General features: G+C 36.1%; 1 protein-coding gene across 1 annotated transcript; it reads right to left on the reverse strand.

Moving 5' to 3' along the window:
• Positions 1-16399: 16399 nt before the first annotated feature.
• On the reverse strand, positions 16400-17280 carry LOC142537787 (uncharacterized). The gene is made up of 2 exons (XM_075643282.1): positions 17028-17280; positions 16400-16737 (listed from the first exon to the last, which is right to left on the reverse strand). Exons 1-2 carry the CDS (start codon positions 17278-17280, stop codon positions 16400-16402), a joined length of 591 nt encoding a protein of 196 aa, XP_075499397.1.
• Between the last annotated feature and the right edge of the window lie 7534 nt (positions 17281-24814).

Consider the following 24814-nt stretch of genomic DNA (forward strand, 5'->3'; position numbering starts at 1 on the left):
GCCATATCTTCAAGGCAAAGATAATGGCTGCCAACTCCAAGTCATGCACATGGTACCTTGTTTCGTGTGGTTTCAGCTGTCTCGAGGCATATGCCACAACATGTCGATCCTGCATCAAAACACATCTCAAACCATGTAATGATGCATCAGTATAAACAACAAACCTCTCATTTTCTGTAGGAATTGATAACACCGGTGCAGTCGTCAGTCGATGTTTCAACTCCTGAAAACTTCTCTCACATTCTTCAGACCACTGAAATCGCACACCTTTCTGAGTCAACTGTGTCAAAGGCCTAGCAATCTTTGAAAATCCCTCGATAAATCGACGATAATAACCTGCTAAACCCAAGAAACTACGAATCTCAGGTACAGATGTAGGTGCAGACCACTGTAACACGGCTTCGACCTTCGTTGGATCAACAGAAATCCCATCTCTCGATATAACATGACCCAAGAAGACCACTCGATCCAACCAAAACTCACACTTACTGAGTTTGGCATACAACTGTCTATCTCGCAACACCTGTAACACTGAACGCAAGTGCCCTGCATGCTCACCCTCACTCCTGGAATATATCAATATATCATCAATAAACACAATAACAAATCGATCGAGATAAGGCTGAAATACCTTATTCATCAAACTCATGAACACAGCTGGAGCATTCGTCAACCCAAACGGCATAACTAAAAACTCGTAATGCCCATATCTGGTCCTGAATGCTGTCTTCTGAATATCCTCCTCTCTAACTCGTATCTGATGATATCCAGACCTCAAATCAATCTTTGAATATACTGAGGTTCCCTGTAACTGATCAAACAAATCATCAACACGAGGGAGGGGATATTTATTCTTAATCGTTACCTTATTCAGCTGTCGATAGTCGATACAAAGCCGCATAGTTCCATCTTTCTTTCTCACAAATAAGACTGGTGCACCCCAAGGCGATACATTAGGGCGAATGTATCCCTTGTCCAGCAAGTCCTGCAACTGGGCTTTCAACTCTCTCAACTCTGCTGGTGTGGGGACCCTGACGCTAATCAAGTTCTTAATCATCATTGGAACTAATTAATCAATTATAAAACAGGGTCTAAATTTTTTTTTTCTTTTTAAAATGCGGAACGTAGTGAAATCAACTAATATACAACTCAGTATAAAATAAAGTACATGTCCTGTACGGTCTACAAATCAGTAAAACTAAGGTTCAACATCTAAATATCAAGTGTCAAAACCCTATATACATCCAAGTCCGAAGTCTCCACTCTATCACGATCTCTCCTCATCTCCTGGACCCTGATCATGTCCCACCTGTTGTCATGTACACATACAGACAAGACAACATCCGGATAATTCCGGTGAGAATAAATCCCAGTATAAATCAACGAAACATGCAATCATATAAACAAATATAAAGCATGTAATCAGGTAACAGATATATGTATCAAAATCTGAAACATAAACAATCGTAGACTGTCAAACATATACGTGACTCCACGTTTCAGACTAGACTCCATCCTAGTCTAGGGATCCCGGTTTCCAAATGTGGTATTCCTATATCGAATTCCGTAATAGAAGAAACTCTGTTCCTATTACTCGATATAACCAAATATGGTGTTCCTATATCGAATTCCGTAATAGAAGAATTCCAATCCTATTACTCGATATAACCAACATCCGGTGTCCTGACCTATCCTTCATGGACTGTAGCTCTATCGCTAATATCCCATCTTGAGACATCGTGCAATGTGCCCGTGGCGATCCCGCCACTGTCAGGCACTTCCGTCCCAAGATGTCTACACTATCCTGTAACATCGTGCAATGTGCCCATGGCGATCCCACCACTATCAGGCACTTATGTCACAAGATTTCCCGTCAGATACCTGCTATCTATAAATCAAGAGAACAAGTATATCAATCAAATCAATGCAATATCACTGCAATAAAGTAAAGTATGTGCTTTAGGGAAACTCAAGTCTAAACCGACTCAAGTCGATCTCCCAATACCACATTGAATTATACCTTCCGTTTGTAGTCTCGGTCTGAAGCAATATCAGATCTAAACTCAAGACTGTCTCTGTAAATCTGAAACGATATATTGAGAATCATAATATCAATGTTCTATTCTCAATTCAACACTGAATCTGATTAATCTGGATTCAATTCAAATCACGGTATAACGGAACAATTTCAGTATCACCGTCACTATCATATCAACAGACCTCAATTACAAATCATAACTCATATCCGATATAGTCTGTAACTCATTCATAATCTAAATCTGTCCGATTTCAAATCAATATAATCAGAAAATCATAACAATTCCATAATCAGTCTGTTTATCAATCTGACTTCGATTCTATGATGTCTAACATGTCAAGAACATCATATATGAATCCTATTCAATTCTGACAATGACATAATTTCAAAGCATGTCAAAACGTAGCAAAACTTACGTCAAGTTGTAGCCTACGTTGATAGGATTGCAGTACTGAAGTCAGATTACAATTCGGACGGACGGATTGAAGTATAAAGGCGTAAGGATTTTTCACTCTTTCACAGAAACCTTTTCTCGATTCCTTCTGCTGGTTTTTGAAGAATATAGCAAGATATACGTATATATATATATCAAGTTGCTCGGTTAATGATACGTGTCTATTTTTCATGAATTTCGGTCGGCGCTCGGGCGGTGCTAAACTACCGCTAGGGCGCGGCATTCTCTGTCCATGCGCTTGTTTATTATGCACTGGCGCTCGGGCGGTCACAAAATACCGCTCGGGTGCCGCATCCTCTGCCCAAAACATGCTCCTGTTGAACATTGGCGCTCGGGCGGTTATTTTCTACCGCTCGGGCGCCAATAGTTCTGTCTAAAAATTGCACCCTTCACTATGCTTTGTCCAATCTGGTCTCGTAATATCCCATCTATAATTATATCAATTCATAATCAATAATCTCATATTAACCGAATCAAAATCTCGGGCATTACAGCTGGTGCCATTCTGTAAGGAGTACGAGAAATAGGGGAAGTATCTGGCATCAACTCGATCCCAAACTCCACCTCACGGGCTGGTGGGAAGCCTGGAATCTCATCAGAAAATACATCGGCAAACTCAGCAACTATAGGTATCTCCTCTATTCCCACCTCCTTCTTCTTTTCTGCCACATCTACAGCATAAATAAGATAACCCTCATGCCCATGCTCCAATAACCGAGACATCCGGATGGCAGATACCAACGGAACACGGGGACGAGAACCCTTCCCATAAAATGTTCAACGCTCTTTCTCATCTGTATAAAAATATACTACCCGCTGATAACAATCAACTGTCGCACAATATCTCCTCAGCACATTAATTCCCACAATACAATCAAAATCAGTCATCTCTAGAATAATCATATCAGATCTCAGCTCATAGCCATCATAAGAAATAATATCATCTGATATCATAGATACAACTGATATATCAACTCCAGAAGGTGTCGAAACAGAAAGAGGCATAGACAGTGGAGACGAGCGCATATGATGCTCAACCACAAACCTCTTCGATATAAAAGTATGCGAGGCACCAGTATCAATAAGAATATAAGCAGGATAAGAACATAAATAACACTTACCCGCTATCATCTCCTCTCGTGCCTCCTCTGCCTGCTCTCGTGTCAAACCATACACCTGTGCCTGAGGCGGACTAGCTCCCTGCGTACGCGGCTGTCCTCCAGAAGGTCGTGGTGTAAACTGCTGAGGCTGTCGTCCTCCTCTCCCTGAGGATCTACCTCTATCACTCCTAGGATCTCGCTGTCCCTCACGACTAGGACACTGTCTGGCTATACGGCTCACACTGCCACACTCAAAACAGGTGATCTCGGATCTGTGTACATTCTCTGATCAGATGGGGTCCTCCACAACGAAAACATCTCACTGCTCTGGACTCCCCTCTCTACCCCTGAACTAGACTGAGAACTGCCCCCACGACTCTCAACACGTCGTGCATCAAATCGACGCTTCCCAGCTGATGCTGAAGAAGAAGATGAACCCTTCTGATATTTAAAAGACTGTCCCTGAGGTCGTAATGACTCCCTAGTCGGCTCTGATAATCGTCCCTGAGCCCCATACTCCTGCATAACTAACTCAGTCATCTCAGCCCTCGTCACTGCATCCTCAAATGATACCGGGTTGTTTGATTGCACACGATCAAATAACTCTAACTTCAACCCTTTCAAGAAATGCCTCATCTTAGCATGAACATTCGTAGCAATATGTGGCACATATTTCAACAATGCAGAATATCGAGTCTCATACTCAGCAACAGACATACTACCCTGTCTCAAATCCTCGAATTCTTTCTCTTTCTTTTGTCTGGCAGCTATAGAAAAATATTTATCAAGAAAATGAGATCAGAACACATCCCAATCAACAGTACGGCCCTGAGCTCTCAATCCGGCCTCAGTCGTCTGCCACAACAATAGTACATTCCTCGAAAGCTGAAATGTAGCCAATCGTAACCAAGCAGACCTAGCACACGGAGCGGTCACAAATATCTGCTCTATCCTCTCAATCCAATCCTCTGCTCGCTCACCAGTCTCAGAACTATCAAATCTCGGCGGAAGATAACTGCTGAACTGTGCCAAAGTCAACTAACCATGCAATAAAGGTTGATCTGCAGGTGCCTGTCCCATAGGAGGAGGTGGCAATGGATTCATCTGTCCAAACCCACTGTCAACCTCGTCTGTTTCCTCGTGTGGATGTACATGTTCTCTAGCTGCCATCACTGGAAATAAAATTGTTAATCATAACATTTAACAATTACAATCCAGTAATCATCATCACACCTTTTGCACGAAAGCACACGCAACTAAAGAACAATCAATCATACCAAGAAGTCATCAAAAACAAATCACATGCACAGACACACGCAGATAATATCGCCATCCAACTCCCTCATCACAAACCCAACTCCTAACCATCCCAGACATCTAACATATGCTCTGATACCACCAAATGTGGCGCCCCAAACCTCGCCACGTAATCATACAACATGTGACGTAATATGCATAAAAATTTTCTTTTCGACGACGTAATAATATAATGCATATACAACAAAATAATGCAATCACCACACTATCAACGTCAGTGTAGCAGAAACAGTATAATAAATACACACATACAACTCAAATAAAACAATGAACCATACTATCTCTATTTACTATTAACTACATGACTGTTTGACTAGACACACCTAGTCCTTCACCACTATCCTGTCTCACGCATAGTCCTGTAACCTGTCCAACAGAAACAGCCCCCAAAGGGTGAGCATACACAACAATCATCATCGTAATACATAACAGTTATATTAACAACAACATAAGATATAACTGAAATGATAACAGAAATACCCCCTTTGCCGTTTCTGGACAATCAGCCATCAACAACCTCAACAACATCACACTGCAGCAATAACATCGACGATACGTCGCACCCCAACTCCGGCGACAGCAATATCGTCGAACGAACAACAACATCGACGATACGTCGCACCCCAACACCGGCGACAGCAATATCGTCGAACGAATAACATCAACGATACGTCACACCCCAACTCTGGCGACAACAATATCGTTGAACGAACAACATCAACGTGACGTCTCCCAACAACGATAGCCAACAACATCGACAATAATAAACAACAACATATATAATATAAAATCACCCAATCCAGTGATTTGTCATCGTTTAACACAATAGTATTCATCAATACTAAACAATAACAACATATGCTCGTACGTCAACACGTACCTGATAATCGAGTATATATATCAAATCTGGCTACTTCTTTGATCCTGAGGCTTGTGATGTATCTAAATAATTCAACAATAATTATCAGATCATTGTTATCCGTATCAACACAGTTATAACAGCCTCAATATATAACATCAAATAGCCCAACAACAATTAATTCAACAAAATATAAAACTCGATTATAAATTCGTATTGTTCAACAATTTAATATTCTGGTGTATTTAATTCACAATACTACCATCAAATACACCCTAATTAATTAACTTCAAATAATAGGCTATTTTACAACATCCGTCAAATTACGAAAACTTTATATCAACGTGTAGCCTATACTTCGTAGACTCCGAATATATAATCAGAATTAATAACAACTGACAAACAACTCTTCAATCCTCAATCCAACGATTAAAAATCCCTAATTATAATAAATTGGGAATAATTCAAAATAACACCACTATAATCTTCTCTACTTCGTTAAAATCATACACTATTCAACAATCTTTAATTTCATTATGGTTTAACAATTTATCAGATTTATTCCAGAGACTACCCAGTGATACTTAGGGGGATAATTGGACACCAATAGAAATATTCATAAACAATAATAATAATGAGCAATTAATAAAAAGAAAATGCAACAACAATAAATAAATTAGGCGGTAGAACCAGCCATATAATATGTATAATAATATATATAAATGCGGAATTTAAAGACTGGAATTTAAATACAAGAATTTAAATGCAGGAATTTAAAGATCTTTAAAGATTTTAGGTTCCTCCAGTTTCTGATTGCATACAATATTTAAAGGATTGTATGTAGAACATACTTTTGCGAAGAACACCACAAAATATATATATATATACAAGTATTTAACACATAAATAAAACACACCTTGGAATCAAAATAAGAACTTCAATATAAATCTTCAAAGGATTTACAAATTCTTCAAGAACATAAAGCTTGACGGGTAAGAACACCTTGAATGTGAGTGGAGAAAGTAGGAAAAGTAAGAAAGAGAAGAGAGAAGAAAGAAAGAGAAAGTGGGGATCAAAACTTGTTATCAAAAAACTTGCATTTCCTTGGAGGCCTTGTCTTCTTTTTATAGACATCTTCAAGGGTATTTTCGAAATCTTGAATAGTATTTGTCCTTGTCATGCTTGCATCATTTTGATGTCATTTTTCATATATATATATATATATATATGTGTGTGTGTGTGTGTGTGTGTGTGTGTGTATATGTATTTTTATTACAAATTTTACAATTAAAATACAAAAATTACAATTCAATAAAAATCATGTGTCTAAATTGTGCATCCCTTCTTCATCGAGTAAATCTTCAAGGATAATATCTTCTTCTGAGGAGTAGAAGATTTCTTCTATTTTCTGGTTTTCTAATTCTTCCAAGAATCTGTTGTACATTCTAGTATAAAAGTAAAAAGTTTTGGGAGCATCTGTATAAAAATCTGGAAAATGATCAATGCATGGTGATGAGCTCAATATGTAGATTTTGTAAATCTGGTTCATAAAATATAATATGTAGTCTTCGTTTCTTTTTTCGATGAATTTATGCTTGAAGGCTAATGTCTATAATCTATGATGTTTTATTTGTTTTTGGATTGTAGTACTGCAAATGGCTGGATGATGGATTTTGGGTTCTGCTTCTTGTCTTTGCCATTTAAAAAAGGGCTTGACCCAAATTCTGTGAACTGCTGGTTCTAAATCTGTTCTAATCCATTCTGAACATGTTGACCTTATTTCTAATTTTACTTCATTATTGCCGGTATCAAAGATATAGTGGATTGCACTTTTAAGGGCAACACTGTTGAGACTGTCTATGTTTTCTTTATCTGTAATGATGATTTCGGAAACTAATCCTAAATCTAATAAGGAATTTATACTTATTCTTTCTTTCTTATTATTAAACTGAAAGAAAAAATCTCTAAATGATGAAAAGTATATTTGGGTAGAAAGGATGTAGAATTGAAGTTGACAAGAACAATTGTCTATGTCTAAAGTTTCTTTTTCACAATCAATTTTATGTTTGACATATTCATTTATTCCTTTTAAAGGAATAATTTTTATGTCATCGGGTTTTAAGAAAAGAATTTCTTGGATCATTTGGAATTTTTTGTAGAAATTTTCTTTGGCTTTTGAGAAAATAATGTCATTTATTTGGGTAGGTAATATGCTTAATTCTGTAAGTGGTCTAAAGAAAAATCTTGTTGGGCTCAGTTTTTGGCTAGAATTAAATAGACTAGGTCTGTCTAATAGACTGTGTTTGTCTATTTCAAAATCTTGAATCTTTTTAAGAAGGTCCAAGTTTATAAGATTTGCCTTAAGGGTTGCTTCTGTTTTTTGTAATTTTTCCATCAATTCCTTTATTTTATCAGACATTAATGATTTCGAATCATTTAGTCTTTTAAAATTTTTTACCATCGTCTCGCAATGATTACAAAATTGAAAATCAGTTTTTAAATCTTTTTTAGGAATTTCATAAAAACTCTTTTTTGGAAAATTATTTTCATTGGCTATTTGTTTACCATAACTCTTTTGGGTATTTATATCTTTTCGGACTGGATAATCAATAAAGTAATTTGGACCAATAAAACGGTTGGCTGATTCTAGAGCTTCAGGAAGGGTTTTAAAACTTTTATAAAAAGAATTTTGTTCATTTTTAATAACTTCAACCACTCGGGTCCAATGGTTGTATATTCCTGTCACCTTCCCTTGGTAAACAACGTAATATAATATGGTTTCTGAATCAGCTTCATGTGCTGATTGGGAAAAAAGATTTATTTGATTGAAATAATAGGCCAAGGCGTTTAAGACTATGACTTTTTGATTGGAATCGTTTGGTTGGACGTTCCATATTGAATTTAATAAAGTTTTTTGGGATTTTTCTAGATGAAAGGTTTTGAAGTCCTGAAACATTTTTGTGAGTTTTGAGGATAAACAGGGAGATTGATATCTCCAAAAAAAATTAATTCTGTGGGGGATTTCTGTTGGAAATAATTAACTTTGCTTGATGACGCCATTTTCCTGCATGGATCAAATAAATTTGTTAGAATTCTTTCATAATCCCCATAAGTTTTTATTCTTTTTAGAGAAATATTATTTTGAAAATTTTTTCCTTGAATTAGTGCATTAATACTATTTTCATATATAGAATATGTTTTTATTAAATTGAGATTTTTTGTACGAGGTTTTTCTAAGAATTCAAAATCTAATTTTTTATAATTAAATTTAAAAGAGATAGAATTATTATTTACTTTATATGGAGTAATTAATTCTATAAAGGGTGTTCCTAGAATTACAGTATGATGTATGTCTTTTAGAATATCAAGAAGGAATTGTTGATCTTTTGAAAGCATGTTAATTTGTTTTTCAGATTCATTAATAGATGTAATTAATTCATCTATTTGTAAAGACTCATTTTCATCTTTAGAAGAAAAATTTTCTAATTCTGACTCAGAAGAATCAATTAAAAGATTAGAAATTTTATTTAATATTTCTTCATTTAATTCTAATTCATTTAACTGTTTATTCAATCTACAATAATTAGCAGTATGTCCTTTTTTATGACATTTATAACATTCACTATCTTTAAATGATTTTTTAGGATATTGTTTGAAATTTTTAAATTTCTTATAAGGTTTCTTATAAAATTCTTCTTTTGATTTAAAATTCTTCTTATTGTATTTAAAATTTTTTCTATATGGTTTTTCATTAGATTCACTACAGTTTCCTAGGCATTTAGAAGGAGAAGGTTTATTAGGATTTATATCGAATTGTTGACAGAAAGTTCCTAATTCTTGTTTTGTTCTTTTCATTTCCCATTTTAAATGTTTTTGTAATTTTAGATCTTGACATATTTTTAAACCTTCTTGTTGAGTTAAACTAATTAATTGACCATAAGTAAATTCATTATAAGGAATTATTTGTTTTCCACATGATTCCCTAATTTTATTTCTAACCTTTTCTCCTAAAAGAGTTGGTAATCCTGCTAGGAATTTTCTTTCCAAAATGGTTGATTAGAGTCTTCCCTAAGCATGACTCTGGTTAAAAAAGTATTTTTATACCATTGAAAATCACTTAATTTTTTACATTTAAGATTTGATAATAATTCAGCATTTTTATCTTTTAAATGTGAAGGATCACCTATAAAATGTAAAGAGATTGTTAGGATTAAAGTAGCTACAGCATCTTGTTGAGGATTTTCATTTTGATCTAAAATTGGTATCCCATCTTCATCAGTTTTTATAGAATTTAGAATTTCTTCTTGTTGTTGATTTGTAAGATAATAGTCCCACCAACCCTTAATTTGACCAGAAAAACCAGCTATAAGGAGTTCGGCTATGGTTCTATCTTGTGTATTTGTTTGAGTTTTATAAGCATTTGCTGCCATAGTCATTTGTTGTAAAATACTAAGAATATTATATTCAGTCATTCCATCTATGTTCCAATCATAAACGGAAGAAGCATTAAAACGAGATTGTGTTATGGGTTTTATTATTCCTAAATCTGGAGCAGGAATAATTTGTAACTTTTGTGAAGATTGATTCCAATCCATTTTATTGATTTTATTTGTAGGATTTTGGAATTGTTCTAAAGCTTCACTAATATCTGAATCATGATTTAAGGTATTTATTCTAAGATTAGAGGTTGGTGTTTCAGGAGCAGTTTGATCTATGGGTTGATTTGAGCTACTAGCTGTTGTTGCCATTTTACTTAATTTATCTTGTATTATTTTTATAAATTCAAAATTATTCTCTTTAATATTTTTAATACTATGTTCAGTTATTTGGTATGGTTTAAAAATTGGGTTTTTGAGTTTACTATCTGTATTCGAGGTTTCTATTTTAGTTGTTGGTTGTTTTTGTATTTGTTTTTCTATCCGATCTAGTTGTTTTCCTATGGTATTTAAATTTGTATTTGTGAAATTATTTTGTATTATGATGTTTTTTATATTAATTTTATCATTATCTCCTGGATTTTTTTATAGTAATTGCTTCAATTTGTTGATTTTGTACAAGTATTTTAATTCCTTGTTCTAGAATCAGTAATGGTTTCCCATTCTGGTGATTTATTTCTCATTGTAATAGGATTTACATAGTTTGAAAATGGGTATTCTAAAGAATTTTGAGAGGAGTATATTTCAAACCAATCGAAGAATAAAATGTGAATTTTATATTTATTTATAAATTTATAGAATTTTTCTTGAATATCTTTTCTGGTATTCATAAAATTTTCAAAAAATCATAATCTTTTTGCTTTATTATGTATATCATAAAAATCTTTATGTAGAAAGTTTTTATCTATTTGGAATTCTTTTTCTATAACATTTAGTTCATTAATTATATTTTCTGTTATTGAGGAAAAAGTTGGGCTAGTTGGATCTTGTTCTGATTCAAATTGTTGTTCTGGAATATTCAATTGTTTTCCTATCCTATTTTTGGTATATATAGGTCTAGGTATTTCTGAGGTATAATCTACATTTCTTATTACAGAATTGGGTATATCTGAAGTAGAATATCTAGGTTGGGTTTTATAAGGAGAGTTTATTTGTGATATTCTTCCTAAATCTATAGTATCTGAAGTTGAAGAATCATCGGATCTACTGTTATGACTACTTGTTCTATCAAAAGAAAGTTTAACTCTTCCATCTAAATATTGAGTTATTTCTTTTAATTGGGTGTTGGGTTCTTCTTGTTCTATAAATTCTGTTTTGACAATACCTTCTAAAATTCACTCTTCTGGAAGTGTTATATCTTTCCATTGAATCGGTTTAGGAATTATTGTATTAGATTTTCTTAAATCTGTTTGTAATAAAAGAGTTTCCCTTTTTTTACTATGAAATTTTACTTTTGTCGCAAAAGCATAAATCATGGCTTTATAATGTACTTTAAAAATTAAGGCTACGGGAATTGAACCTTGAAGCATATTATAATTATGAGTTTTAACTTGTAGAACTAAAGATTTTAAAATATTTTTATCATTTAAGGAGACTGAAAAATTTGGATAGCAATCAAAAGAAATTGGTCCCGTACACAGACTGGATTCAACAGAACTTAACAAGGAGTCTTCAAAGTTTGTGAATCTAGCATCTCTTAAAATAGCAAGAATAGAGGTATTTAATCCTTCTTTTGTTAAAGGTTTTATCCCAAGTTAGACTAATCCAATATGAAGGTATTTATAATTCTTTTCTCTATGTTTTTGTAAAGAATTTTGGGAAAATAAATTTATTGTTTCAAATGGTTTTGTAAGTTGAATATCTCTTTCTTCTGTTTTGATAAATCAATTGATAACTGGGAAATTCCTAAAGTAAATAAAGATCAAATCTATAAAACTTCAAGGTATCAATTTTTCAAAATTGAAAAGACTAAGACATCATCGATATAAACTATGCAATATTTTGAATAATCATTGAAAATTTCATTCATAATTCTTTGGAATTCAGAAGGGGCATTTTTCAACCCAAAAGACATTAAAATATTTTATCATTTAAGGAGACTGAAAAATTTATATTATATTATATTATATTATTAATATAATATAATATAATATTTAACATTTTAACACCGATATATTCCTTCAGACTGGTCAAACGATCAAATTTTCCAAAACTCAAAACATGAAACTTCTATATCTTTGAGTTTTCTACGTTATATCCAAATTTCAAATCATTTAGACTTCATATGATCAAAATATGTCATATTTTCCTCTTCAAAAATCATTAATTTATTTAGTAATATCACATTACTAAATCACAACTTGTGAAATTTACTTCAGGCATTACAATAGCTGGGAATGCTCGATTGAGTCTTGTGTACACTTGAATATGCACAAATGAATTGTATGTATGTGTTTGATTTATTTTTATTACTTGCTCTTACTTGATTTAATTTGAGTAAGTTGTTGATGAGATTGATGATTTGATATGGTAATGATGTATCGTTGATATGTATTTGTGCTATTCATCTTATGATTTGTAGATGGATCACACGAATGAAACTGCGAGTAGCAGTACTGAAAGGATAGTTGGACAATTCGAAGGAATGTCCATGGATCTGGTGATGTCTCGATTCCAGGATTTGAAACCATCGAGGTTCTTTGGCACCGAAAGTACAGAAAGAGCAGAGGTTTGGTTGAAAGATATCGAGCACTTGTTTAATATCGTTGAATATTCTAAGGCTCGGTGAATGAAGCTTGCCCTTTATTAATTGAAATATCGAGCAAAATCTTGGTGGGAAGCCGCTGAGATTGGATTGAAAGAAGCCGGGATTGAAGTCACATGGGATGTCTTCAAGGCCCAGTTTTTGGAGTGTTGTGTGTTTTCTTGATTGCTCGAAAGCGCACGATGTCAAGTTATAGTAAAATGTATTTTTGAGTGTAGGTGTCGATCCCACGAGTAGTGTGTATGAAAATATATATCAATGCTTGTAATTAAAATAGTCAAGATCTAGAAAAATCAATAACCAGATTGGTTTGCTTAATCGAATTAATTGAAAACAAAGGATTAATCTACTCATCGAATTGAGAAATAACAATGAGAGAAAATATCTAGAGAAATGATTTCACCAAGTCTCCACGACAATTATTCTCAGTTAAATTTATATTCCTGAATTCCAATTATTTAATGGCAAAAAACACTTAATTATTTTATTTCCCCTTTCCCAAGTGACGAATAATTGTATCAATCAAACTTCGATTCAATTATTCCTAATAAAATCTAAGTTTAATTGATAAATGCAAACGATGTTCTTACCTAAGCCTCGCTAAAGTTATACGCCTTCCGAACGATATAAACATTCAACGATGTGTTTCTAATAATCTATAATCCTAGTCCTCTCCCGAGTTATAGAATTAATCAAACAACACACAATTTATGGCTAGTAAATTGCAGTGAAATGAATACAGAGAAACACAATTCAACGAGAATGAATTCAATCAAATAAACCACTGCGTCAATTCATCATATCAACAAAGTTACGTCATTTTCTAGACTAGAAAATTAGTTCATGACGAATTCTAAATAAAAGCAAAACATGTTTGAATATTTAGACATCGACACAATAGAAAATAAAGACGAAAGAATCAGATAACAAATCGGAAGTGGCGTCTCTGTCCCCAGATTCGTCAGTTCTTCGTCTTTGATCTTGTTCCCTCGCTTCTTTCCTCTCGAGAACGGCTGCGTCGTATGTTTCTTCGCCTAGCACGAATAAATTTCTCGTATAAATCATTCCCAAGGCGGTTGATTCCCCGTTTCTGACCTAATTCGCGCAATTTGTAAAATTTTGGATGCACGGCGCGCGCTGTTGCGCGTGATGTCGCGCAGTCGTGCGCGATCTTTGCTTGATGGCTCGTGTCTGCGCGCGCGCGGTTGCGCGTGAAGTCGCGCGGCCGCGCGCGCCTCTGTTCTTCATGCTGTATCTATGCGTGCGCGGCTGCGCGTGAAGTGGTGTGACCGCGCGCGTCCCTCTGTCGATCCTCTTGCATGACTGCGTGCGCGATTGCGCGTGAAGTGGCGCGACAGCGCGCGCGCCTCTGTCCGACGGCTTGTTTTCTTGCATTTCTTGGCTCCGTGTCCACTTTTCCTCTATTCCTACAATGACAATCAAAACAAGCCAAAAACGCATAATTTCGTTCGAAACTAACATAATTCAATATGGATTCTTATATAAATTAAGTGCAAATCTTGCACTTATCAAACTCCCCAAACTTGAACTTTTGCTAGTCCCGAGAAAAATAAAATAAAAGCTAATAATCAAGGAAAAATTACGCAAACTACTATAGTCATGGATATGCAAAAAGTGATATTGACCTCCGACTTATTTAATTTCATGTAATTCACGATTTTCCAAGAGTCACGTGTGTGTGTGATATGTCAATATTCATTTACCCAATCGAATGCTCAAATAGAGTTGTCATACCCATTCGTCTTACAAGCTCAAGAAATCATCAGCTCAGTGCCGCTCACACTTCATCAAAATATAAATTCGCATTCACAGATCACACAAGACTTTATCGGTGATTATTTGGCTCGAAAGATAGTTAACATAAGTACGCCAGAGATGAAATCACACAATGAGATGCTTGCAAGCAGGTGATTAAAGTCTATATTTGATAACAATGTTTTTCAGGTATCCATAGACTTGACTTGAACAACTTTTCTCCACTAGTATATTGGATAAATGTGACAAGGTTAATAGGTCTTGTAGGCTTGTAACATTAGGCTACGACTCATGGCTACAATAAAGGTATGGAGATCAAGAATTGAGAGAAATAATTGAATTTTCATAATTCTCATCCTCGTTTCATTCACCATCACTTTATTGTTTTCTTCCCAATCATATCCTTCATCTCCCATAATTTCCTTTCTTTTTCATCACTTTTGATTCATCTTTTTTTTTTCTTTTTAACACTTTTTTCAACTCCTTATAGCACATTTAACTTTTTCTTTTCTTTTCAAGGAGTATTTGAATCATTACAACACCCATGAACTTATTTTTCTCAAAATTAGGTAGAACAATAAGTGTATAAGCTTCATTAGGTAGTCGTTGTGGGATGTAGAATAGATACAAGTGGGGGCTAATTGTATGTCATTGACATACACCACTTGATTTTTAGTAGGCTCAAAATGGGACACTAGGGATATTTCATGTTCATTTGGTAGGCTCGAAGGCTCAAAACGGCTCCAAAGATCGCTTAAATCATTCCAATGCCACATATTATCCGTATTTCGCCTCGAAAAGTGTTCAAGCAAGTTCTAGATTTCCGTCAATCCATTAGTCAACTCATATAAACTAATCACATGCATTTTTTCAACCAAAAATGATATACGAGGTAGGTACAAAAGAATTTTTAAGCATCTCAATTAACTCGAATCTCAAAGGGCTACAATTGACAGTAAACAAAGAACACATGCCCAAAGATATTGAGAAAAAAATTGCCTAGATCATTTCTATGTTTGCAAAAGTTTCAATCAATGTCATGCAAGAATTACCAAGAATCAGATCTCCATCGTCTATTTAGCATCACATGCATGCAACTTGTCTCTAAGCAACGATAGTATTAACAAACACGACAGTGCAAAATAATTGTGACTCCTAAGTTATCATGAACACATATATACTTCAGGACCGCAATTCCATTTTTATCATCGGTCACACATTTTACTTATCCATGACTTTTCCCAACAAATCTAGCATGCAAAAAATAAATAAAAAGCTAAAGAAGAACAAAAAAATCAATTTAACTACTGAGTAATAAAAATAATAATAATAATAATTTTAACAAGCAAGCAAATTCACCCCCCCAAACTTAAAGTATGCATTGTCCTCAATATATATAAATAAAGAACACGACAACACATACCTCGCGCACGAGTGTCAGAACTCGGGGCTCGAGTTGTCGTCCGCATCATCTTCATCATCCTCGTCCATGGGCTGCGGCGGTGATAGATCTGGTGGTGGGTAAAATTAACAACTAAGGGAGTAAAATAAAATAAAATAATAAAAACAAAATGAATGCTAAAGAATAAAAATTGTGAGTTGCCTCCCACACAGCGCTTGGTTTAACGTCGTCAGCTCGACTGTCACTAGACTGCTCAAGGTGGGTCGTATGATTTATTGGATGCCTTTATTGCCACCATTTGACCTTCAACTTCCATTGTCAATTTTCCTCGTTTCACGTCAATGATGGTTCCAACAGCAGCCAATAATGGTCGTCCTAGAATGACGTGAACGTTCTGAATATTCTCAATATCAAGTACCACGAACTCTGCTAGAACCTTCAATTTATCGATCCGAAGTTCAACATCTTCCACAATACCCAACGGTGTCTTGATCGATTTATCTGCCATCTGTAAGCTTAGTCCTGTGGGCCTCATCCTGCTCAATCCAAGTTTCTCGTAGAGAGAACTTGACATTATATTCACGCTCGCTCCTGAGTCACAGATAGCTTTCTCCACCAATTTACCTCATATTTCACATGGTACAACAAATTCCCCGGGGTCTTGCAGCTTCTGAGGAAGATTTCCTTGCCTGCCCTTATCATCTCCTCCAGTAAATGCCACTTCTTCCTGCTTTGCAGACTGAATGTTAGAGTGTAGGTTCTTGAGATCTTCAAGACCTTTTTTCTTTTGAAACTCAGCCTTCAATTGTAAAAATCTTTGGGGGTAGGGAAGTAAAGAAATATCAATGCATTGATCAAAATCATAAATTTATATTTCTTACCTCGATTCCCTTTGCTTGGAGTCGGCTGATTAACTTTCTCTTCTCTGCTTACCACTCCAATCTCCTCATGCTGCATAAAAATGGCATTCACCTCTTTCAGATTTGGGTCTGCAGTCTTTTGTACTGCGCCTGACGGTTGAGACGTGAGTTGCTTCGTTATCTGCCCCACTTGCGATTCAAGGATTTTCAAGGTAGCCCCAGTACTTGCCATGTGGGTCTCTAGGTTGTCAAGCCTAGACTCGGTCCTAGCCATCCTCTTACCAGATTCAGAAATGAATGTCCCAACCAAGTCCTCTCAAATGATGGCTTCCCTTCCCCATTTGATGTATTGAACCCCGGTGGAGGATTCAACACATCCTTATTATTTGCGTATGAAAAATTCTCATGATTTCTCAATCCAGGGTGATAAGTGTTAGGGGGAGGGTTACCTCGATATCCTCCATAGCCTTCAAAGTTTTTGTTGTTGATATATTGGACTTCTTCAAGAAAATGTGGTTCTTCGACAACAAGCGGTGGTCCCTCAGTGTTTGATGTACTCACTTTATTCATGGTTGCTATCTATGTAGTCAACGCTGAGACTTGCGCAGTGAGTGATGTGATAGGATCCACGGCATAAACTCTAGCTGTCCTCTGTGCTTCTGACCTCTCAGACGGCCACTGGTAGCTGTTAATAGTCATCTGCTCAAGTAAGTGATAGGCTTGAGCAGAAGACTTGGCAAAGATCGTGCCACATGCCGCTGCATCCACTGTTGTCCGTGTCTGACCATTCAACCCGTTATAGAATAGCTCAATCTGCACCCAGTCTTCAAAACCATGAATCGGGCACCTCCGCAACAACTCTTTATACCTTTCCCAAGCTTCATACAACTGCTCGAAGTAGTCTGTCTAAAAGTGCTGATCTCAATCTTTAACTATGCAGACTTCGCAGGGGGAAAATATTTAGAAAAGGAACTTCGTCGCCAGCTCCTGCCATGTCGTGATGCTCCCTAACGGCACTGATTGGAGCCATCCTCTTGCTTGGTCCCTGAGAGAAAATGGAAACAAACGCAATCTAATAATATCGTCAGGAACATTATTAATTTTTACCGTATATGTGATTTCCAAGAAGGTTCTCAGGTGAACGTGAGGATCTGAAGTAGCAGTTCCAGCGAACTGGTTTTGTTGAACCATATTGATAAGGGCGGGCTTCAGTTCGAAATTGTTGGCATTTATGGTCCCCCGAGCAATGCCAGAATAATGTGCATTAATCACTGGTCTGAAGTGATCTCTGATCGGTATAGCTTCTGGCGTCATATGTCTGTCATTCTCTCTGTTCTCAGCCATGGCTAGAATTTCTTCCCTTCTAGCTTTTCTTAGCCTCCGTGCAGTTCTTTCGATTTCTGGATCAAAGATAAGCAAGTCGAGGCTTTGCGATCTTCGCATGCACTGTCACACAGAGAAAAATGAATGACTCAATCAATATAATATAAAATAAAAATAAAGGCTCTAAATTAAAATCTAGACTAATTGATAACAATACTGATATAAATTTAAATTTTGGCAGTCCCCAGGAAACGGCGCCAAAAACTTGTTGCGTGTTTTCTTGATTGCTCGCAAGTGCACGATGTCAAGTTATAGTAAAATGTATTTTTGAGTGCAAGTGTCGATCCCACGAGGAGTTTGTATGAAAATATATATCAATGCTTGTAATTAAAATAGTCAAGACTTTATCTAGAAAAATCAATAACCAGATTGGTTTGCTTAATCGAATTAATTGAAAACAAAGGATTAATCTACTCACCGAATTGAGAAATAACAATGAGAGAAAATATCTAGAGAAATGATTTCACCAAGTCTCCACGACAATTATTCTCAGTTAAATTTATATTCCTGAATTTCAATTATTTAATGGCCAAGAACACTTAATTATTTTATTTCCCCTTCCCAAGTGACGAATAACCTGTATCAATCAAATTTCGATTCAATTATTCCTAATAAAATCTAAGTTTAATTGATAAATGCAAACGATATTCTTACCTAAGCCTCGCTAAAGTTATACGCCTTCCGAACAATATAAACATTCAATGATGTGTTTCTAATGATCTATAATCCTAGTCCTCTCCCGAGTTATAGAATTAATCAAACAACACACAATTTATGGCCAGTGAATTGCAGTGAAATGAATACAGAGAAACACAATTCAACGAGAAGGAATTCAATCAAATAAATCACTGCGTCAATTCATCGTATCAACAAAGTTACATCATTCTCTAGACTAGAAAATTAGTTCATGAAGAATTCTAAATAAAAGCAAAACATGTTTGAATATTTAGACATCGACACAATAGATAATAAAGACGAAAGAATCAGATAACAAATCGGAAGTGGCGTCTCTGTCCCCAGATTCGTCGTTCTTCGTCTTTGATCTTGTTCCCTCGCGTCTTTCCTCTCGAGAACGGCTGCGTTGTATGTTTCTTCGCCTAGCACGAATAAATTTCTCGTATAAATCTTTCCCAAGGCGGTTGATTCCCCGTTTCTGACCTAATTCGCGCAATTTGTAAAATTCTGGACGCACGGCGCACGCGGTTGCGCGTGATGTCGCGCAGTCGCGCGCGAGCTTTGCTTGATGGCTCGTGTCTGCGCACGCGCGGTTGCGCATGAAGTATCTATGCGCGCACGGCTGCGCGTGAAGTAGCGAGACCGTGCGTGCCCCTCTGTTGATCCTCTTGCATGACTGCGTGCGCGGTTGCGCGTAGTGGCTAGACCGCGCGCGCGCCTCTGTCCGACGGCTTGTTTTCTTGCATTTATTGGCTCCGTGTGAACTTTTCCTCTATTCCTGCAATGACAATCAAAACAAGCCAAAAACGCATAATTCCGTTCAAAACTAACATAATTCAATATGGATTCTTATATAAATTAAGTGCAAATCTTGCACTTATCATGGAGCAGTATTCTCCTCCTTCGTATTATACTGCTCAAGAGAATGAATTTAATAGTTTGCAGCAGAGAACGATGACTGTTGTAGAATATGCTTCGAAATTTTCTACATTGTTGAAGTATGCGCCTCACGTAGCTGCGAATGCAAAAGCGAAATATAACAGGTTTGTGAATGGATTGCACCCTGCTATATATAATTTTGTCATTTCAAGTTTGCCTATGAGCTACGCAGAGGCAGTTGAACGAGCTAAGGCCGCCGAATCTGGACTAAGGCGAGGAGGTCCTCAGTACGCTCCTTCACCTCCAGTGTCATCTCAGCAGCCTATTTTGCGTCCAAGAGGTAGGAATTTCAAGAAGACTGGTTCTGCTTCTTCGAGTTCGAGTGGATCCCAGTGAGGGAGTCCTGTGATTGCTCCTTATTGTAGTCATAGTTGAGGTAAACATACTATCGAGCAGTGTCAAGGTATGTTTGATACTTGTTATCAGTGTGGACATGAAGGCCATTTCTTTCGTGTATGTCCGAATCGCGGTATGACTTCGTCCCAACCCCAACCAAAATTTAGAAGTGGCCCCAATATGATGAGACATGATGTTCTTGTTGCTTCTTTTCAGTAGTCAACCGTTCCACGATATCGAGGACCTGATATTCAGAGTACCCAAGGCCCTCCTCAAGTTCGAGTGTATGCCATGATCGAGGATCAGGCGAAAGAAGCTCCTGGTGGTGTGATTGCAGGTATTTGCATGCTTTGCAATTATCCTGCACGTGTTTTATTTGATACAGGATCATCTCACTCATTCATATCTCATACATTTGTTGCATCGCATGATATTATGTGTACTTCGTTGTATGATACATTGTCGATAGCCACGCCAGCAAGAAAGATTATTCTGTCTCAGAAAGTTGTGCATAATTGTGTATTGATATACGAGGATAATGTGATGTTCCTTAATTTGATTGTCCTCCCAATACACGACTTTGATTGTATTGTTGGCATGGATATCTTGACAACAAATCGAGCTACTGTTGATTGTTTTCATGGAGTGGTTTGATTTCGACCTATTGATGGACCCAAGTGGAATTTTAATGGCAAGGGTTGCCAAGCTAAAATTCCATTGGTATCTTCTTTGGAAATGTCTCGACTTTTGACTAGTGGAGATGAGGGTTATCTTATCTACGCTATTGATGTCTCGAAGAAGGAGCCTTCTTTATCTGATATTCATGTTGGTAAGAATTCCCAGATGTATTTCTCGATGAGATTCCTGATTTTCCTCCTCATCGAGAAGTTGAATTTAGTATTGATCTTATGCCGGGGACTGCACCTATTTCTAAAGCTCCTTATCGCATGGCACCTATGGAACTGAAAGAATTGAAAGAACAATTACAGGATCTTCTCGATAAAGGATAAATTCGACCGAGTGTATCACCTTGGGGAGCTCCGGTTCTATTTGTTTGAAAGAAAGATGGTACGATGCGAATGTGTATCGATTATAAGCAACTGAATCGGGCTACTGCGAAAAACAAATATTCACTTCCTCATATTGATTACTTATTTGATCAGCTTCAGGGTATTTCTATTTACTCTAAGATTGATCTTCGTTCTGGTTATCATCAAATACGAGTTCGAGAAGAAGATGTGCCTAAAACTGCTTTTCGTACCAAGTATGGCCACTATGAGTTTTTGATTATGCATTTCGGTCTCACGAATGCTCCTGCCGTATTTATGGATCTAATGAATCGTGTCTTTCGAGATTATCTTGATCGATTCATCATTGTATCTATTGATGATATTCTTGTCTATTCGAAATCGAAAAAGGAGCATACTGAACATCTAAGACTGATACTTCAAACTCTTCGCAACGGGCATTTATATGCTAAATTGTCCAAATGTGAATTCTGGATGGATAAAGTAGTATTTTTGGGCCATGTTATTTCGAAACATGGGATATATGTTGATCCTACGAAGGTTGAAGCTGTATTGAATTGGCCGAGACCTACGAATGTTCCTGAGATCCGTAGCTTCATGGGTTTAGCTTGTTATTATCGTCGTTTTATTGAAAGATTTTCGGAAATAGCTAAACATATTACTCAACTGACACAGAAGAATCAGAGATTCATTTGGTTAGATAATATGAAGCTATTTTTCTTGAATTGAATACGAGATTGACCACATCACATGTGCTTACTATTACCTCAGGTACCGGAGGATTTGTAGTGTGTACAGATGCGTCTGGTAAAGGTTTGGGCTGTGTTCTGATTCAACATGGCAAAGTGATTTATTATGCATCTCGTCAATTGAAATCTCATGAAACACGTTATCATGTTCATGATCTTGAATTGGCCGCCATTGTGTTTGCACTGAAAATTTGACGTCATTACTTGTATGGAGAAAAGTTTGTTATCTATTCAGATCATAAGAATCTGAAATATCTCTTTTCTCAATCTGATTTGAATATGAGGCAACGCAGGTGGATGGATCTCATGTAGGACTTTGATTGTGAGATTCAGTATCACCCTAGATCGGTGAATGTTACTGCGGATGCCCTTAGCCGTAAAGTTCATGATTCTTTTTTAGCTTCTGTCAAGGTCGCCAAAGTACATGAGGATATATGTACTTCTGGTTGGACTTTTCACTCGAATTGGAATTCTGTCACTGTCTCAGCATTGAAAATTGAGCCTAATTTGATATCGAAAATATGAAAGGCTCAACGAAGCGATGCTCATATCCAAAAGTCGAAAGAACTTGTATCTGCGGGACATCAGTCTGGATTTCAGCTTTCTTCTGATAGTTCTTTACGATTTAATGGTCGGCTGGTAGTTCTTGATAATTCTGATTTGAAATCTGCCCTTCTTCGAGAAGCATATTGTAGCAAATACAGTATTCACTCTGGAGGCCGAAAGAGGTATTTGACATTGAGACCTCAATTCTGGTGGAGACGTATGAAGAAGGACATTGCTGAATTTATTTCGAAATGTCTTGTATGCCAGCAAGTGAAAGCCGAGAGAATGAAATCGGGAAGATTACTTCATAGTCTCGAAATCCCAAAATGGAATTGGGAACATATTGCTATGGATTTTGTGACTCATTTACCTCGTTCGCCCAAGGGCTGTGATGCTATTTAGGTTATTATTGATCGGCTTTCGAAATCTGCACATTTTATCCCGTATGAGCGGACTTATCCTTATAAGAGAATGACCCGTTTACATCGAGAATATTGTGAGACTGCACGGTGTGCCAGTCTCAATTGTATCTGATCGTGATCCCAGGTTTGCTTCTATATTCTGGGCTAGTTTCCAAGAAACTATGGGTACGCGTTTGGCTATGAGTACTGCTTATCATCCTCAAACTGATGGCCAGACTGAGCGTACAATTCAAACATTAGAGGATATGTTACGTGCGATTGTGATGGATTTCAGAATGGGATGGAAAGATGCTTTACCATTGGTGGAATTTTCTTATAATAATAGCTTTCAAACGAGTATTGGTATGACACCGTTTGAAGCCTTATACGGGAGACGATGTAGGTCACCGTTATTCTGGGATGAAATTGGTGTAAAACAATTGACTGGACCTGAAATGATACAGGAAATGAATGATAAGGTTCAGTTAATTCGACGGCGGATGAAAGCTGCTCAGGATCGTCAAACGAGTTATGCGAATAAACGAAGATGACCTTTAGAATTCCAGAAAGGTGATAAAGTGTTTCTGAAAATATCTCCCTTTAGAGGCACTGTTCGATTCGGCATGCGAGGGAAATTATCTCCTCGATATGTTGGTTCATACGAGATCCTTGATCGAGTTGGGATCTTGCGTATCGGTTGGCATTGCCACCAGCTTTATCTGCCATTCATGATGTATTTCATGTTTCTATATTGAGAAAGTATGAACCAGATCTATCACATGTACTTACACCTGATAAGGTTGAACTTGATCCTTCTCTTTCCTATGTTGAACAACATGTTTGCATTATGGATCGGAAGGAGAAATTATTGCGTAATAAATCGATTCAGCTAGTTCGAGTGCAATATACACGACATGGTGTGGAGGAGTCAACGTTGGAATTGGAGAACAAGATGCGAGAATCATATCCGCACTTGTTTGATTATGTTCCACATGTTCCATTGTATTCAATGTATAGTGATACATTTACTGATTTTAGTTTTGATATGTACTATAACTGGTGACATATTATATGTTTGCCAATGTTATATATATATATATATATATATATATATATATATATATATGTTTGAGATTTCTAGTACGAAATTTTTTAAGTTGAGGAGAAATGTGAGACCCCGAAAATAAAATATTATTGATGGCATTTTTGTAAATAAGTTGAAAGATATTCAATTTATTTTGATGGCATTTTTGTAAATTAGTTGAAAGATATTCAATTTATTTTGATGGCATTTTCGTAAATAAGTTGAAAAATAATGAATTAATTTTAAGGGCAAAATGATAATTAGTTACATATCTTTGTGATATGAAGTCCAAAAAATTTGAAATTTGGATATAACGTATAAAACTCAAAGATATAGAAGTTTCATGTTTTGAGTTTTGAGAATTTTAATCGTTTGACTGGTCCAAAGGGATGTACCGGTGTTAAAATATTAAATATTATATATTATATTATTTTATTTTATTTTATTAATATAATATAATATTTATAAAAAAAGGATAAATTTGAAACTCACGTGAAAGTGAGTTTTAGAAGAGAGAACAAATAAGAAAGTTGGAAAACAGAGAAGAGATCAGAGTTTTAATTTTCTTTTTGATCTTGCGACTTATCGGTTTATCCAATCAACGAACCGACTTCATTTCTGGGATCGTTGACACGAGGTCTTCGATTTGAGGTATAAATTTTATATT

The sequence above is a fragment of the Primulina tabacum genome, chromosome 2 (genome assembly GCF_025594145.1).
Source record: "Primulina tabacum isolate GXHZ01 chromosome 2, ASM2559414v2, whole genome shotgun sequence".
Taxonomy (NCBI): Eukaryota; Viridiplantae; Streptophyta; class Magnoliopsida; order Lamiales; family Gesneriaceae; genus Primulina; species Primulina tabacum.

Excerpts from the sequence above, each read along its gene's own strand:
- LOC142537787 (XM_075643282.1), bottom strand. The coding sequence starts at position 17,280 with ATGGCTAGGACCGAGTCTAGGCTTGACAACCTAGAGACCCACATGGCA. Across the intron at positions 16,738-17,027 it reads TCCAAGCAAAGGGAATCGAG|GAGCGAGCGTGAATATAATG; the intron begins GTAAGAAATATA and ends TCTGTGACTCAG.